Source organism: Phalaenopsis equestris, unplaced genomic scaffold, assembly GCF_001263595.1.
Source record: "Phalaenopsis equestris unplaced genomic scaffold, ASM126359v1 Scaffold202084, whole genome shotgun sequence".
NCBI classification, from domain to species: Eukaryota; Viridiplantae; Streptophyta; class Magnoliopsida; order Asparagales; family Orchidaceae; genus Phalaenopsis; species Phalaenopsis equestris.
In genome coordinates this window covers 53,912-71,037 of record NW_018221808.1, presented here as the reverse complement: position 1 = coordinate 71,037, position 17,126 = coordinate 53,912, and the positions used below count along the sequence as shown (strand labels likewise).

General features: G+C 31.2%; 1 protein-coding gene across 1 annotated transcript in view; it reads left to right on the top strand.

The window, feature by feature from the left end:
- Positions 1–17,126, top strand: part of LOC110036060 (3-ketoacyl-CoA thiolase 2, peroxisomal-like) — a 36,508-nt gene that overhangs the window by 11,483 nt on the left and 7,899 nt on the right. Inside the window, exons 3-13 of the mRNA XM_020740406.1 lie at positions 6,152–6,236; positions 6,354–6,480; positions 6,577–6,675; positions 7,546–7,613; positions 7,706–7,813; positions 8,300–8,377; positions 9,308–9,440; positions 9,533–9,629; positions 10,371–10,494; positions 10,828–10,936; positions 15,990–16,073. Coding sequence (XP_020596065.1) covers positions 6,152–6,236; positions 6,354–6,480; positions 6,577–6,675; positions 7,546–7,613; positions 7,706–7,813; positions 8,300–8,377; positions 9,308–9,440; positions 9,533–9,629; positions 10,371–10,494; positions 10,828–10,936; positions 15,990–16,073 — 1,112 coding nt within the window. The remainder of the gene's footprint in view (positions 1–6,151; positions 6,237–6,353; positions 6,481–6,576; positions 6,676–7,545; positions 7,614–7,705; positions 7,814–8,299; positions 8,378–9,307; positions 9,441–9,532; positions 9,630–10,370; positions 10,495–10,827; positions 10,937–15,989; positions 16,074–17,126) is intronic.

Here is a 17,126-nt window from a genome sequence, read left to right as displayed (position 1 = left end):
ATTGACGCCCTATGTTTATGAACTTTTTCTGTAACGACAAGATATTTTAATTTCATGTGTTTAACACCTTTGAAATACGTGTCGTTTTTTGAAACGAAGACTGTTGTAAACGAAGACTGCTGTGGAGTTATCACAATAAATTTTCAGCGGCTTGACAATACTATCGACAATTCCAAGTCCTGAAATAAAATTCCGCAGTAATAAACTTTGAATTGTAGCTTCGAAGCAAGCCACAAATTCAACTTTCATAGTGGAGCAGCTGTGATGGTCTGCTTCGCAGTTTTTTATGAGATTGCTCTTTCAGCCAAAAGGAATAGATAGCCAAATATTGATTTTCTGGTATTAACACATCCAGCAAAATCTGAATTTGAATATCTTATTATTTCAAGATCTTTAAATCTTCTATAAGTGAGCATGTGGTCCTTTGTTCCTTGTAGATACCTCAAAACTTTCTTTGCAGCTTTCCAATATATTCCTGGATTACTTTGATACCCGCCCAATAACTCGACAACAAAGCTAATGTCTGGTCTGTTACAAGTCTGAGCATACATTAAGCTTCCAACAATAGATGCATGATAAATTTCTTCCATTTGCTTACATTCCAAATCATTCTTTGGACACTGCATAAGGTTGAATTTATCTCTTTTTTAAATTGGAGCAACACTTGCTGAGCACCCTTCCATATTGAATCTTTTAAGAACTCTTTCGATATATGTTTTCTGAGACAGCCCTAACAATCCTTGTGATCTATCACGAAATATTTCAATTTTAATCACATAGGATGCCCCACTCATATCTTTCATTTCAAGGTTCAAGTCTGAGCATACATTAAGCTTCCAACAATAGATGCATGATGAATTTCTTCCATTTGTTTACATTCTAAATCATTCTTTGGACACTGCATAAGGTTGAATTTATCTTCTTTTTGAATTGGTGCAACACTTGCTGAGCACCCTTCAATATTGAATCTTTTAAGAACTCTTTTGATATATGTTTTCTGAGACAACCCTAACAATAGAATATATGTTTTCTGAGACAACCCTAACAATCCTTGTGATCTATCACGAAATATTTCAATTTCAATCACATAGGATGTCTCACTCATATCTTTCATTTCAAGGTTCTTAGAGAAAAAAATCTTGGTTTCATATAACAAGATCATTAGTAGCCAGCAAGATGTCATCAACATACAGAATGAGAAATATGATTTTGCTCCCACTAACCTTTAAATATATTCATCGATCAACAGTGTTTCCTTAAATCCAAAAGATGTGATGGTATCGTTGAACTTAAGATACATTTGTCGGGAAACTTGCTTAAGTTCGTATATTGATTTCTTAAGTTTACACACCATGTGTTCTTTTCTTTCAACCAATAATCCTTCAGGTTGATTCATGTAGACCTCTTCATCTAAATTCTCATTCAGAAAGACAGTTTTCACATCCATTTGGTGTAACTCCAAATCATAATGAGCTACTAGTGATTTGATAATTCTAAATGAATCTTTCTTAGAAACCGATGAAAATATTTCTTTATATTCGATGTCATATTTCTGAGTGAAACCTTTGGCAACAAGTCTGGCTTTATATCGTTCAACATTGTCATTAGAGTCGCGCTTAGTCTTAAAGACCCATTTACACCCGACTATTTTACAACCTTCAGGAAATTCAATGACATCCCAAATTTTGTTGTGATCCATCGATTTCAACTCATTTTTCATTGCATCTAACCATTAAGAAGAATTTGCACTTTTTTAGGCTTGTGAAAATGAAACTGGATCTTCATTGACTCGTAAGTCAAATTCAGTTTCGTGTAGATAAACCACATAATCATCAGAAATAGCAGACCGTTTTTGTCGTTGAGACTTTCTAAGTACATTTTCATGTGGTTCATAATGTTGGTAGATTAGTGACAGTTTCATTGTGGGGTATTTGATCATATATCAGTTGTTCTTATAAGTTGTCAAACTGTTCAACAAATGTAAGAATAACAACTTGAGAAGAAGTTTAGGGTAAAGGAAATTGAATCCTAATTTCTTGGATCTCCACTTTATGTGGTTTTAAACTCCGAGTAACTTCACCATTTTCAATGAACTTGGCATTTCCAGCTTCAATAATTCTTGTACTGTGGTTAGGACAATAAAATCTATACCCTTTAGATTTTTCTAGATAACCGATGAAGAAACCACTAGTTATTCTTGAGTCCAGTTTCTTTTCATGTGGTTTTCATGTGGATTATATAACCATTATATAACCTTATTTCCGCTGGACAACCCCAAACACGCAGGTGCCTTAAACTAGGTTTCCTTCCTGTCCATAGTTCAAAAGAAGTCTTTGGAACTGCCTTATTAGGAATCCTGCTTAACAAATATGTAGCGATTTTTAAAACATGCATCCACAATGATGAGGGTAAAAAAGAATCACTCATCATACTCCTAACAATTTCCATTAGAGTACGATTTCAGCTTTCAGCAACACCATTTTGTTTTGGTGTTCCTGAAATAATGTATTGAGCACATATGCCACTATTTTGAAGGAATTTAGCAAATGGACCTGGACATTTTCCAGATTCATTGTAAGTTTCATAATATTCATCATCTCTATCAGACCTGATAATTTTCACTTTTCTGTTTAATTGTCTCTCAACCTCAGTTATATACACCTTTAAGGCATCTATAGCTTGAGATTTTCGATGCAATAAGTAGACATACCCATAATGTAAAAAATCATCAATAAAGGTGATAAAATATTTCTCCACCTAAAGAGGGAACATCAAAAGGTTCACAAATATCAGTGTGTATAATTTCAAGGAGCCGTGCTTCTTGTGGCAGCTTTTTTAAGTGTGTGATTTATATTTTTTCCTTTAATACAATTGACACAGATGCCAAGATTAGTAAAATCTCATTCATTAAGGATTTCATTCTTTACTAATCTTTTAATTTTTCTTTAGATACACGACCCAAATGTTTATCCCACAAATAAGCTGAACTTTCATTTATAAAACCACGTTTAGTACCAATATTATGATGCAAAGTCATCAAAGTCTTGGCGAAAAGATTATCAAATTTAAGCTTATATAGGTCATCACAAAGAATACTAGAACCTATAAGATGATTGTGTTTAAACAAACTGAAACAACTATTTCCAAATTTAAAGGTATATCTAATAGAATCAAGTTTAGACAATGAAATCAAATTATGAAAAATAGATGGGACATAAAGTGTTTGAAAAAGGTCTAAATGATGTCCAGTATCTAAAATCAACTGATAAGTTTCAATAGCTTCAACTAGCGCTTTGACTCGGTTTCCCATGAAGACAAACTTTTCATTTGAGTTTATGATTTGGGTTGTAAGGAATCCCTGCATTGTATTAGAAATCTGACTGATACAATCAGAATCAATCCATCATATATTATAAGGAACTTCTGCCAAATTTGATTCGAAACATACAAAAACACAAGGTTTACCTTTTTTCCGAAAATCAAGTTTTGCGCTTTTAACAGTCATTTTGATAGTATCCAGACTTTCTTCAAAAGTGACACTTAATTCCTTTATGTTCTTTTTTGTGAATTCGGGCAGACGACACATTAATCCTTAGTGGCCTTTGCTTGCCCTTTTTTATTCTTCTTTCGAGGTTTCTTTACAGCAAATCAAGTTTTGCGCTTTTAACAGTCATTTTGATAGTATCCAGACTTTCTTCAAAAGTGACACTTAATTCCTTTATGTTCTTTTTTGTGAATTCGGGCAGACGACACATTAATCCTTAGTGGCCTTTGCTTGCCCTTTTTTATTCTTCTTTCCAGGTTTCTTTACAGCTCTTCTTTGGTGACCCTTAAGATTAATGAAGTGATTTATTTCTTTCTTAAACATTGTTTTCTCTTGAATGAGCATACATTGTAGTTCATTCACATTCCACTTATCTTTCATAGTGTTGTAGTTTATGTAAAATGGATCATACTCAGGAGATAAGAAGTTAATGATAAATTGCACAAGGAAATTTTTATTCACTTCCATTCCTAGTGTCTTAAATCTTACTGTTTTGTTCATCATTTCAAACATGCTCATACATAGTACGAGAACCATCAAATTTCATGTCGATTAACATACTCAATAGTATTCCAGCAAGAGATTTATTTGCAGAGTCAGACTGAGAACAATTCTCAGCAAATTTCATAAATTCCTTAAGACTTTAAGTGCTAGAAAATATACACTTTATGTTGTTTGCTACAGTCATTCGCATAAACATTAAGTTTAATCTGTTCAATTTTTATCAAGCTTTATTGAAAGATATATGCTCAGTACTGCTATAATAAGTAAGAGCAGTGGGTTTCTGAGTCGTGAGTGACAAATCAAGATCTAGAACACCAAGGTGAAACTGGACTTGCTCACACCATTCTAATAAATTAGGCTTATTGAAAATTTGAACAAATGTAGCTTGCGAATGAAGAGAAACAGAAGTAGTTATTGCAAAAAAATAAAACATACTTGTACATTAATACTTCAAACATTAAACTTACATAGATATTCATATAAAATCAAATTAAAATAATACTCATAGTAATAATATTGTATTGAAATCTTCTTTGGGTGATATAACAATACACAATAATAATCATAATTGATGTTTGACTTAAATTTGATATAATTAGTAATTGTTTATACTAAAATTAAATATGTCTATTATTTTTAGATATATAAATATATCTTAACTAAGTATACAGATAGACTACAATTATATTTCAAGATTATAAAACAAATGATGAACTTTTGAACGATCTAAAAATATTTTATAATCAATGAACTTTAATATTTTTGTAATGAAATGTAAAATTATTTCATAACATGAATCACATACTCGTACACATACTCGTGAGTAATTGAATTTATTTAATTTGATGTCTCTTAAACTTATTAATTTGGTCACTTTGGTGACTAACAAATTAAATATAACATAGACATCAAATAAATAATAATTTCAATCACATCAATTTACTTTAGTATTAGTGATCTAATTCAAGATCTAATTCACAGCCGAAATTTAATACAATTAACATACTAAAATTATATAAAAAATTATAAATTTCGTAATCAAGACTCTGATACCACATGTTAAAAATTCATGTTTAATATTTATGACACAAATTCTAAAAAATACACAATAGCCAAGCTCTTTTAAATTCATGATCTTTACATATCTATAATAAAGTAACGCATGTCTGTATTCATGATGATAAAATTTGATCTTGAAGAGATAGAGTTTCTCTCTCTAATCCCTTGAAATTTTTATGTACTTTCTGATGGAGGTAAATGTGCGGGATGTGTTAGGAAGAGAGAAGACCCATTCTCTAAATTATGTTCTATTTAACCACCATCCATCAGTGGGATTATAACTAATTGGATTTATGATAATTTCATAAATTAATTTATTTTTTAGTATTAAAATCAACGACATAAGTTAATAACACCTATTTATTTTAGGGATTACATAAGTTACAAATTTAATATCATAAGTTATCATAAGTTATGACATAAATTATGAGTATGAGTTAAGATAATTAATAACTTAATTAATAACGATGTACAAAAATAAATACAAAAATAAATATCATAAGTTATCATAAGTTATGAATTAAGAAAATAAATAACGTAAGTTATCATAGTTACAAAAATAAATATCATAAGTTATCATAAGTTTTGAATTAAGAAAATAAATAACGTAAGAGTTATAATAATAAATATCATAAGTTATCATAAGTTATGACATAAGTTATGAGTTAAGAAACTAAATAACTTAAGTTATCAAAATAAATCTCATAAGTTATCAAAAATAAATGTGAGCCATAAATTAAAATTTAACAAGAAATGCAGGAAATCATTAATTGCAGAAAATATTGACTTTAGATTTGAAGTTATGAGGAGGTGATCTTGATTGCACGGCCTACGGAATACACCCGGACTTTATGTCTATTTAGAGTTTTCAATCACACTTTTGTTCAGAACTGCTAAATCTGGAAAATTATAAGATCAACAAACTTTCCATGCCGTCTTGGATTCTTTTAAAATTTGTCAAAGCATTTCTTTTTTAAAATACTTCTATGTGCTTCATCTATAACCATTTTTTCTATGACCCAACATCTGTCGTTTTGCATGCAGTGCTTGCCGAACTGCAATTTGCAAGGCCAGTAGAGGAGGTTTCAAGGATACACACGCAGAGGACCTTCTAGCGCCTCTTCTGAAGGTTTTTTTTTCAAAAATATTACGTCAGAATAAATGTTAAAATTGCATCAAAGGCCAGATATCAATGTATTTGAGAACACTTTCTAAGTTTCACTATTTCCTTTCTGGTCTTAATTAGGAGTTGTTGGAGAAGACGAAACTGAACCCAAATGAAGTTGGTGATATAGTTGTTGGAACTGTCCTGGCTCCTGGTTCTCAAAGAGCTATTGAATGCAGGATGGCAGCCTTTTATGCTGGTTTCCCAGGTATTTTTCCGTAATTTTATTTTCTTGAACATTTAATGTGTTTTTCTTTCTCATTTAAATTTTAGCTTATATTGCATTTCCCCTCAAATAAACCAGAGACTGTTCCTCTTAGAACTGTGAACCGACAATGCTCATCTGGTCTTCAGGCTGTTGCAGATGTTGCTGCCGCTATCAAAGCAGGATACTATGGCATTGGTAAAATAGTTTTCTGATGTGATTTATTATCTATGTTGTGCGGATAATTCTAATTGAGTGGTATAGTGTAAGTGTCTATGTAATGTTGGACATTCACACTTCTTCGACACAGCTCTGGCTTATCAAACATGTCATAGAAGTGTCGATTTAAATAAAATCTAAGAGAAATGGACATAAATGTCCAATGTGCATGTCCTATGAATTAAAATTTTCTAAAAATATTTTTAAACATATATATGCTTTTAAAATTAAAATTTTAAGGAAATTATTTTATTTTATTTTTTTAAAGTTAAACATATCTTATTGTAATATAAGATATTTAGTGTTTATATTTTCATTTTGTAAACTAAATACTACTTTCTAATCTCCGTAGGTCTTAAAAATTAATGTTTCTAAATTTCTTAATATCTCTTTTTTTATCGTTCATAAAGTCTTTTTTATTTAATTTTCATCTATTTTTTATATTTTATATTAGGATTATTTACATAAATACCACTCAATTCTTATGTATTTACATATATAAAACCTAAATTTTTAATTTGGTATTTTGCTACCTTACCTATAAAACGTGCATTTAGTATTTTTTCAAAGTTAAAATAGTGATATTTTTGATGTGATATGAATGATTTGGATTATATAAATGTCAAAAAACAATGTTTTGGTGTTGTATATGTAATTACATAAGAATTGGGAGGTATGTGTATAAATGTCCCTTTATATTATAATAGATGCGATTCGTGTCCTATATTTTAAAAATAAAATCATCACGTGCCCGTGTTGTCATTTATCCGTGCCGCATAGTTTATTGTTCATATCTTATAGAGCTTCAGAATTTATGTTGATTCTTTTTTCTTGTCCTTTCTTTAAAAGGTATTGGTGCTGGTTTGGAGTCTATGAGTTCGAACAAAGTTGGATGGGAGGGGCCACCTAATCCAAAGGTTCCCTATAATTTCCTCTTGTTTTGTTCTAACTGAATGTATAGATTGCTCAGGATTAACACTTGTTTATAATGCATTTGTTCAATCTCAAGGCCAAATCTCTTCAACAAGTCCAAGATTGTTATCTACCCATGGGAATTACATCTGAAAATGTTGCAGAACGGTATGGAATAACAAAGGAGGAACAAGACCAAGCTGCTGTGAGTACCATGCATGTGCTGTTCTCACAGATTTTGAAAAATAGAAAATGAAAGATACATAAGCATGCTTGCAATGATATTTTTGTTTTTGACTAGAGTGCCAAAATAGTCACTTGACTATTTACATTGGGTCATTTAGTCCCAGAGCTTGTAAAAGTGCTAAATTAGTTCTCATACTATTTTAATGGAGGCCAAAATAGTCCTCAATAGGGACTATTTCAACCCAATATTAAAAGAATCTGACTAAATTGAAACTTTTATGAACTCTGCAATTAAAATAGGCCCTTGTACTATTTTAATGGGGCCAAAATAGCTCTCACAAGGGAGTATTTCAATCCATTTTAAAAGAAACTGGGGACGGATAAGCCACTTTCATAAATGTAGGGAGTGCGAAGAATCGTGGACCATTTTGACTTTTTTTTCTTTTGTTTCTAGATGATTGCATTTACACCTTATTGTATTATGACGCTACTGAACATTCACCAGGTGATATCTCATAAGCGTGCGGCTGCTGCAATTGCTTCTGGTAAATTCAAGGCAGAAATAGTACCCGTGACAACAAAGGTGAACATTTTTCTAAGTCATGGATTTGTCTTTGTATTATTGGTTTTTCTTATTTCAATGTTACTGGTTCTCACATTGGCGAGTATAAAGAGATTATAAGAAAAAAAGGGAGGCATTTACAAAGATAACACACAATTCTTATATATTTACACATATAGCACCTAAACTTTCATGTTTACATACCTAACACTCTAATCTTTGACTTCACATCAAAATACTAATATTTCTAACTTGTTAAAAGTGAAATACCAGGGTCTTATAAATATAAATATTAAACTTTAGATGTTAGATATGCGAATGCATAAGAATTGTGAGGTATGAATGTAAATTTCCTAAAAAAATAAACAATAATCCGCAAGCCATGCAGCTAATAAATTTCAAGCTGGTTATTCTTCAAAAAGAAGGCAAAAAAAAAAAATAAATAAATAAAAATACATGTCCGACTAAACGTTCAACACATGGCCGGCCATCCCACATTGTCATCCCTCAATGTCAGGGATTCCTGTACACTATTTCAACAAAAAGTTCCTCTAACCACATAAATGTTTAAATAGTTTATTATGTCGCTCTGAAATCAAACATGATGCTAGGTTTTTTTGTGTTTTTTGTATTATCATTTACTAAAATGTGTTTATGTGATTGTCAGGAATGTAAAAATAATTGTGAAACCATTTATCATGGCAAAGCTTAACAGACTACCAACGCCCTCTATATTGTCATGGTCTCAATTTTTAATTACTCACTGTCAAAGTTGAATACCTTGATACTTAATGCATGTAATAAAAAAAACTATGTACTGGGGAGAACCATTCTCGTCATTTCAAAAATTATACATACATACATACATACATACATATACATAAGTATTTATGAATTTATTTATTCATTTCTTTATTTTAAATACGTAATTATCTTATTATTCTTGTGAAGATCACGGATCCAAAAAGTGGAACTGAAAAGGAGATTACGGTCTCTGTGGATGAGGGAGTTCGCCCCGATACATCCTTGTCAGGTCTTGCAAAACTCAAACCAGCATTTAAGGAGGGTGGAAGCACTACGGCAGGTGCTGGAGACTTGTATTTTTTTTTTTTTTCAATAAATTTGATTATCTACTTCTTTCATTGTAGTGTCAGCTCAGCATATTATATTTTGCAGGCAATGCTAGTCAAGTTAGTGATGGTGCTGGGGCGGTCCTACTCATGAGGAGGGATGTCGCAATACGAAAAGGGCTTCCCATTCTTGGAATTTTCAGGTTCGGTCTTTACTTTAAAATGGATTCAATCATTTATGTCCAGCTGAAAAGCCATAGCATGATGTTTTTTCTCTATGAAGATTTACAGGCATGCCACTAAATTCTCATGTATTTACATATCTAATACCCAAACTTCAATTTTTACATGTAAGCCACCTTATGCATGAAAAAGGTGTATTTCATTTTATAAGTTAAAATAATGGTTTTTTTTATGTGATACGAAAGATTTGGGTGATGTAAATGTAAAAATCAAAGTTTAGGTGTTAGACATGTTAATACATTGGAATTGGGTGGTGTGTATGTAAATGCCTTTTTTTTATTGCTGTTTTTGGTGGAAGCTGGTGCTAATATATAATTATTATTGCTTCTTTATATGGTTTCTGCGGTTTAGTTCTCTTAACAAAATTCAACTAATTTCTTGCTGCTTACTCCCAAAAAGAAAGGACCGCGTCTTCCAAGAGAAAGGTTAGGGCAAGGGGTTCTAATATCTTTGTGGGTTGTCTTGGGTCTGTTTGAGGTTAATTTTAGTTTCTGTTTTTATTTATTTTTATTTTCGCTTCTATTTTTATAATAATATTTGTTTAGTTTTTTTCTTAGACATTTTTATTTTTATTATAAAAAAATAAATCAACTTATTTTTATAAATCCTCAAAATAACTTTTAAGCGATTTGATTTTTAGTTCTATTTTGCTCTAAAAGAGCCTTTCATCATCATAAAATTTTTAACCGTTCTACATGCAGGAGCTTTGCTGCAGTTGGCGTTGATCCTGCTGTGATGGGCATTGGTCCTGCTGTTGCAATACCAGCAGCAGTAAAAGCAGCTGGTCTTCAGATTAAAGATATTGACTTATATGAAATAAATGAGGTAATAATTTTAAGGAAGGTTACACACCACTAAATTCCTAGTTTTTTTACTTATCTAACACCTCAACTTCAATTTTTACATATGCATTCTCCTAACTTATGCATGAAAAGTTGTATTTCACCTTTTAGAAGTAAAAATACTGACATTTTTTATGTGACATGAAATATTTGGGTGGCATAAATGTAAAAGCAAAATTTCGGTGCTAGACATGCAACTGCATTAGAATGGGATGTTATGTATGTAAATGCCATTAATTTTACTCCTAAAAATAATGTTGGTTCTCATGCACATATTTTCTGCCCAGAATTGACATGCTTGTCTGTGCTGCAACAGGCTTTTGCGTCGCAGTTTGTATACTGCATCAAAGAGTTGGGGCTTGATCCAGAAAAAGTCAATGTTAATGGCGGCGCTATTGCTCTTGGCCATCCATTGGGTGCAACGGGTATTTTTAGACTCCATATTCAATCATCCTGATATCACAATAAGACAAATTAATATGCAAAACTTTATTTCTATCTATCTTTTTTCCTTGCACCGAAAATTTCGATGTGGTATTAATGGCAGTTATCATTACTTAACTTCATCGATCCATCTTCTTGTCTAAAGGTATTAAAACAATTCATAGTATAGAATAGTAAATTGGGGTTGTTAATGGCAGCTATCTTTATGTTTTCTTTTTTTTTATTTAAAATTGATCTGATCAATTTTGTATATTTGAGGAATTATATATGAGAATTATAATATTCCATGGCCAAACTAGTAAGATATAAATATTAGAGAGATCACTTTGGGATTTAACTCATAATAGTTATAATAGTTTATAATCATTAAAAGTGTATCCAAATCATAAAAGAACCACGTTATTTATCTCCTCGTCATAATATTCACAAGATGCAATACTATGATTTAAGAAACATCTAGATGCATTTTCAAATGTCCACAACACAACATCATCTAAAATATATTAGGATGCTACCATTTCAACATTATTATAGTAAAATGAAAATACATCGAAAAAAAAAAAAAAGTTGTGCATGCATATACCTAACAAAAGATGCGTCATGTTTGTTATGTGCAAGACCTTCTTATGGATCATCAACTCCATGGAAGGCTTATTTTAAAACCAATGATCATGGATCATCAACTCCATGGAAGGCTTATTTTAAAAACAATGATCTTGTGGGGTTAAGTAACAAGTTAATTTCTAATTTAGTGGGTCTATCGAAATTCAAAAATTAGGTAACATCAATCATATTAGCTGAAGAAGCAATAAGTATATTGATCATTGAACATTTAATTAATATAAGGGCATAAGAGATTTATAAATCAATTCATTTAAAATAATTTTGTTGTGGCATTTGAGAACATGAATTTATTAGAATCAATAAGGAATAATGACTTGGTTCGATTGAGCACAACATTTTTATAATGTATTTGTCATGACCTTACCTGGTTGTTTAAAATTTTTAAGGCGGAATATTCGATTGGATGGTAAAATTTAAATTTCATTATATTTTCTATCACTAATACTTTATCATCCAAACAATCAAAAGAAACATTAACAATACAAAATTTTATTCAACTTGAAAATAAACTATATATGAATATAATTACATTTCTCAAGCTTGACCACATCCTCTATAAGCATTTTCTCTTTTACCGCTCATTTTTAGGCCAAATTATAAACCTAAATCTGTTATTTTAATATCATAATGAGCTATCAACAACTCAATGCATACTCATATTATTAGAATTAAAATAACATAACAAAAAGAAAAGAACAAGATTCATGTTAGTCAAATTTACTGAATCGTTGAAAGTTCATTTAATAGTTTATAGAATCAAATATAATCATTCAAGAACTTTTACATTAATTTGTTGTGTTGTACAACATCTTATCGTATATCATATTACATCCTTCATACAAATAATATTTAAGTTATAGTTGTTAAGGTACATCAATATTATTATCCCTTTTTTTTATTTATGTGTGAGGGTAACTTAACGTCCCTAGCTACTATCATAAGGAGATGAATTATATTGGTCAACTTATAATAAAATCATTTTATATAGTTTGTATCAAATTAATATATATATATATATATATTAAATAATACAAAGGGAATCCGTATTTGGTCCGGTGGGCCCCAAATACCGCTTCTCCCCTTTAGGTCAAAACCCAAGTGTCTTTTGATTGATCCGAAGATTCCGCGTCATGAGATTCAAACCCCTGACCGTACTATGTATATATATATATATATATATTTATATATATATATATTTTTTAAAAGGAGACAGAGGCTCCTAATTCATTAATCAGAAAAAAGAGAGTACAAGAGAAGGGAGAACAGGGGTCCCTTCCCAAAGTTTAATAAAAAAAAACTCTAATGAAAGGTAGAGCCACAAGGTCTCCTCTTAGCAATAATTCAAAATGGGGGGTGGGAGAAGTGCCTACCCAAGGGAGCTCAGAGTGTAGGCCAACATTTGCTAGCCAGTGGGCAGGTCTATTTCCTTCTCTCAATATATGGGAGAAGGAGGTGCTAATACCCTCACTTAAGGAGTGAATACTTCTGATCCATTGCGGCAGGTACCATGGAGTAGGTGTCTTCCCTTCAATGATATCAATTAGGACCATGGAATCTGATTCTATAATTAAGGAGGGGAAACTACACTTCTGGGCCATAAACATAGCCCAGAATATAGTCTGAGTTTCAGCCATAGTCTGAGTTTCAGCCTCCAGGGGATCCATAGCTCTTACCGGAGAATGGAAATTGAGTAAACACTTCCCTTTGTCACTTATGAACACCCCTCCTATTCCAGCATAAGGAGTAGAAAAACTTCCATCAGTATTAACTTTAATTCCACCCTTATGGGGAGAATCCCAATGAATAAGTGCATACTTAATTTTTTTGGGTAGACTGTTGGAAGTGCTGTAAAGGATTTTAGAAAGCTTCCTATGACAATACAATTTCTGCAAGTAACTGAAGCAGTTAGTAGCAATGGTAACAGCTTCCACATAGGTGTCTTCATATTTTAGTTTATCCAATCATATACTTTATTGAGATAGGTAATCCAAGAAAGACTCCCCCTCTGAGAGCCGTATATGAGAATTTCATCTCGTACGGCTCAAGCCAAAACCCACAAATACTAGTTTCAACGGATATGGAATATTTTATATAGAGTTTCAAACTTCTTGTGGTTTAGCCGCTTGACTCGATTTGACCCAAAGATACGAAGTAAGAAAAATCCGGAATCTCTTCTTTGTGATGATAGTACCAAGAAATAAAATCTCAAGTTGGCTCATCCATCTTTTTTTATGTTAATCGTGACAGGCCTCTTGAATCTTCTCTTCCCTATCTTTTTTTTGATAGGAATTCTCTTGTTGAGACCCTATGAATCAATTGAAACCTCAGATTCATACTAGAACCACGATGATTTAAGAAAACCAAAGCTAAACTCAAAGGGTTTCTGAGTAAAAACCATTTGATCATCATTTCTTCAATGAATGTAATAACTCAACAAAATCTATAGAAAGAGGTTTCTTTCGGAGAAAAAATTGTTTGATTTAGAAAAAGAAAATACCTTTTTTCCATTTTTTTTAATCCGGTTGCGAGGTCTGAATAATAGGTATGAATCATAGTTCAAATATTTCTTTTCTTGATCTATTCTATATAGTCCGTGCTCCAGAGACTACAATAAATATCTGACGGTAGAATCATCTTGATAGAGATGACAAATCCATTCTTTGTATTATCAATAGGATCAATTATAACAAGTCACACGCTCATATTCCGGAAATGAAATATCGAAACAAATAAATTTCACGATCGAACTACCAGAATGGTCTATAAATCCAAGTCTTAAGTAATCTTAAGTTAAATTCTTAAGTATTTTATTAAGTATTTTAATATTTTAAGCATTAAGTAAGTATAAGTAAAATAATCTTTTTTGATTGAAAAACTAGGATTTCCTAATTTTTATGAACCTAATTAATTGAAATTCCATCCAGTAAAACAGATGAATTATAAATTTCTAAAATAATAGATAGAAATATTGCAAATAGAGCCATTGCAACTCCCATAAGTGGTGTAGTCCCCCACCCTGGAGCTACTTTTCCATATTCCGAATTCAATGGTTTCAATAAACTCCCTACGCCAGTTCGTCTTGGCCCAGATCTAGAACTACTCTCAATGGTTTTTGTAGCCATAAATCCTCTTTCATCATGGGTTGAAATCTGTTGACTTTGTATACTATTCCGTTGTAGTTGTAAATAAACGACATTATCGTGATCTTGAAATTATCGAAAAAATGGAAACAGCAACCCTAGTCGCCATCTCCATATCCGGTTTACTTGTAAGCTTTACTGGGTATGCCTTATATACCGCTTTTGGGCAACCCTCTCAAAAATTAAGAGATCCCTTCGAAGAACATGGGGACTAATTGAAGTAATGAGCCCCGATATTCATATTGGGGCTCATTACTTCAATGGAAATAATGAAAAATCATTTTGTTTTTTTAGTTGGAACTTTAGGTGGTTCTCGAAAAAAGATAGCGAAAAAAATTATCCCTAAAGTCGAAACTAAAAGAAATGTATAAACCAATGCTTCCATAGATTCGATCGTGGTTTACAATTATAGCTTCCACACCTATTCATTTTGGATCATTTACTAAATAAATTCTAAAATTAGATTTACTAATTTACTATTAGATTAATATAGTATATATATATATATACAGATATAGATATAACTTATATAAATAATGCATAAATTTAAACGTTTTAAAAAATTTGTAACATTCATGTTGATATGACTAATATTATAAAAAAATAAATGAATCAGGATAAAATATGACAATTAAATTAGACAGATATTAATAACTATCTATGCAATTGGTTTCGAATAATAGAAGGTGCCACTATAATTTAGAATTAAGTAGTGCATTCATATTATTGTTCTCTCCTTCATTTCAGTTAAAAACTTCTAATTATCACATAGAACAGCATATTATTTCATTTCCTTTAAAACATGCACATTTCTCCTTTTCTGATTTATTAAGATTCTATTAGGTGAAACCTTATTTAATGTTTAGCATAGTTTTATATCTAAATTACTAATAATTTCTGCCATCATATGAACTTTTTTATATTAATAAAAATTACTAGCTATTATTTAATGATTAACCTTGAAATTTCTCTGTTTTCAATGAAAGATTGAAATTACTAGTTTTTATTAATGGTTGACCTTGAAATTTCTCTGTTCTCAATGAAAGGTTGAAAATGCAACATTCTTTTGGAGAAATTTTCACTTGATTAGCTCTATCAGGTTCTCTTTTTCATATTCTACCTATTTAGGTAGATCTGTATTGTTGTGAGGTTTTAATCTGTATAAAATTTTCCTTAGCTTTAGAATTTGATTTTTTTTCTTAGTAACCTATATGCTCTTATATCATAATTATTCTGCAACCCTGAAATGGCTGTATCTGATGCTTCACAGGTGCACGCTGTGTTAGTACCTTATTAAATGAAATGAAACGCAGGGGCAATGACTGCCGATTTGGAATTATTTCCATGTGCATTGGTACCTCTCTCTCTTCCTCTCCCTCTCCCTCTCCCTCTCTCTATCTCTTCCTCTATCTCTCTCTAAATTGAACACTAAAGAATGTTGTTATGACAAAAGTGCCACAAGTGTTCTTTAGCTATTTACATGGGGTCGTTGTAGTCCTAGTAGAAATAGTCGTATGAAATGACTATTTTAGCTCTCATTAAAAGAATCCAGAAATTAATTGACACTTTTATAGACTCTAGGATTAAAATAACTCCTTAAAGATTCACATGACCACTCGACACTTTTCTTATTTTTTTTATTATTTGGATTGAGCTTACAATGAAATTGTCTGTAGTTGCATTTTTATGCATAACACTCAATTCCTATGTATTTACATATCTAACACATAAATTTTGGTTTTTACATTCATACCAGTCAAATCTTTCATGACACATCAAAAGTGTCACTATTTTAAAAATTTAAGTTTACACGTTAGACATGTGAATACATAAGAATTAAGTGATATGTAAAATCCCATGTTTGTTTTGAAATGTACATAATATTAAAAATGAATTATTATTCATGTACTGCTCCCATCCCAAAATACATTCAACGTTTTAGAATGGCATGCTGCTCAAAGCTACCAAAAAACTTTTTTTAATGAAATTTGACAAAAGCTGCTAAAATACTTCTAATTATTAAATCACACAAAATTATATTTTGAATAAGTGGTGGTATTTTTGATGTGATATGAAGGATTTGGGCGAGAGGTAATAAAAAACAATAATGAATATAGTAGGAGTTAAGGGGTCACCTTGCTTGATTCCTATAGATGAAGTGAAGAAACCATGAGATTTACCATTTATGAACACTGATTGAAAGTTGTTTCTTAGCCATCTCTGTATCAGCAAGATAAATTGATGAGTAAATCCCTTAGCATATAGCACTTCCTCAATGAACTCCTAGTTAATGGTATCATAAGCCTTTCTAAAGTCCAATTTAAATATTTGGTTCCCACCTCTGCAATGCTTATCCAGATCCATCACTAATTCTTGAGCCAACAGAACATTCTCCACTATATATATA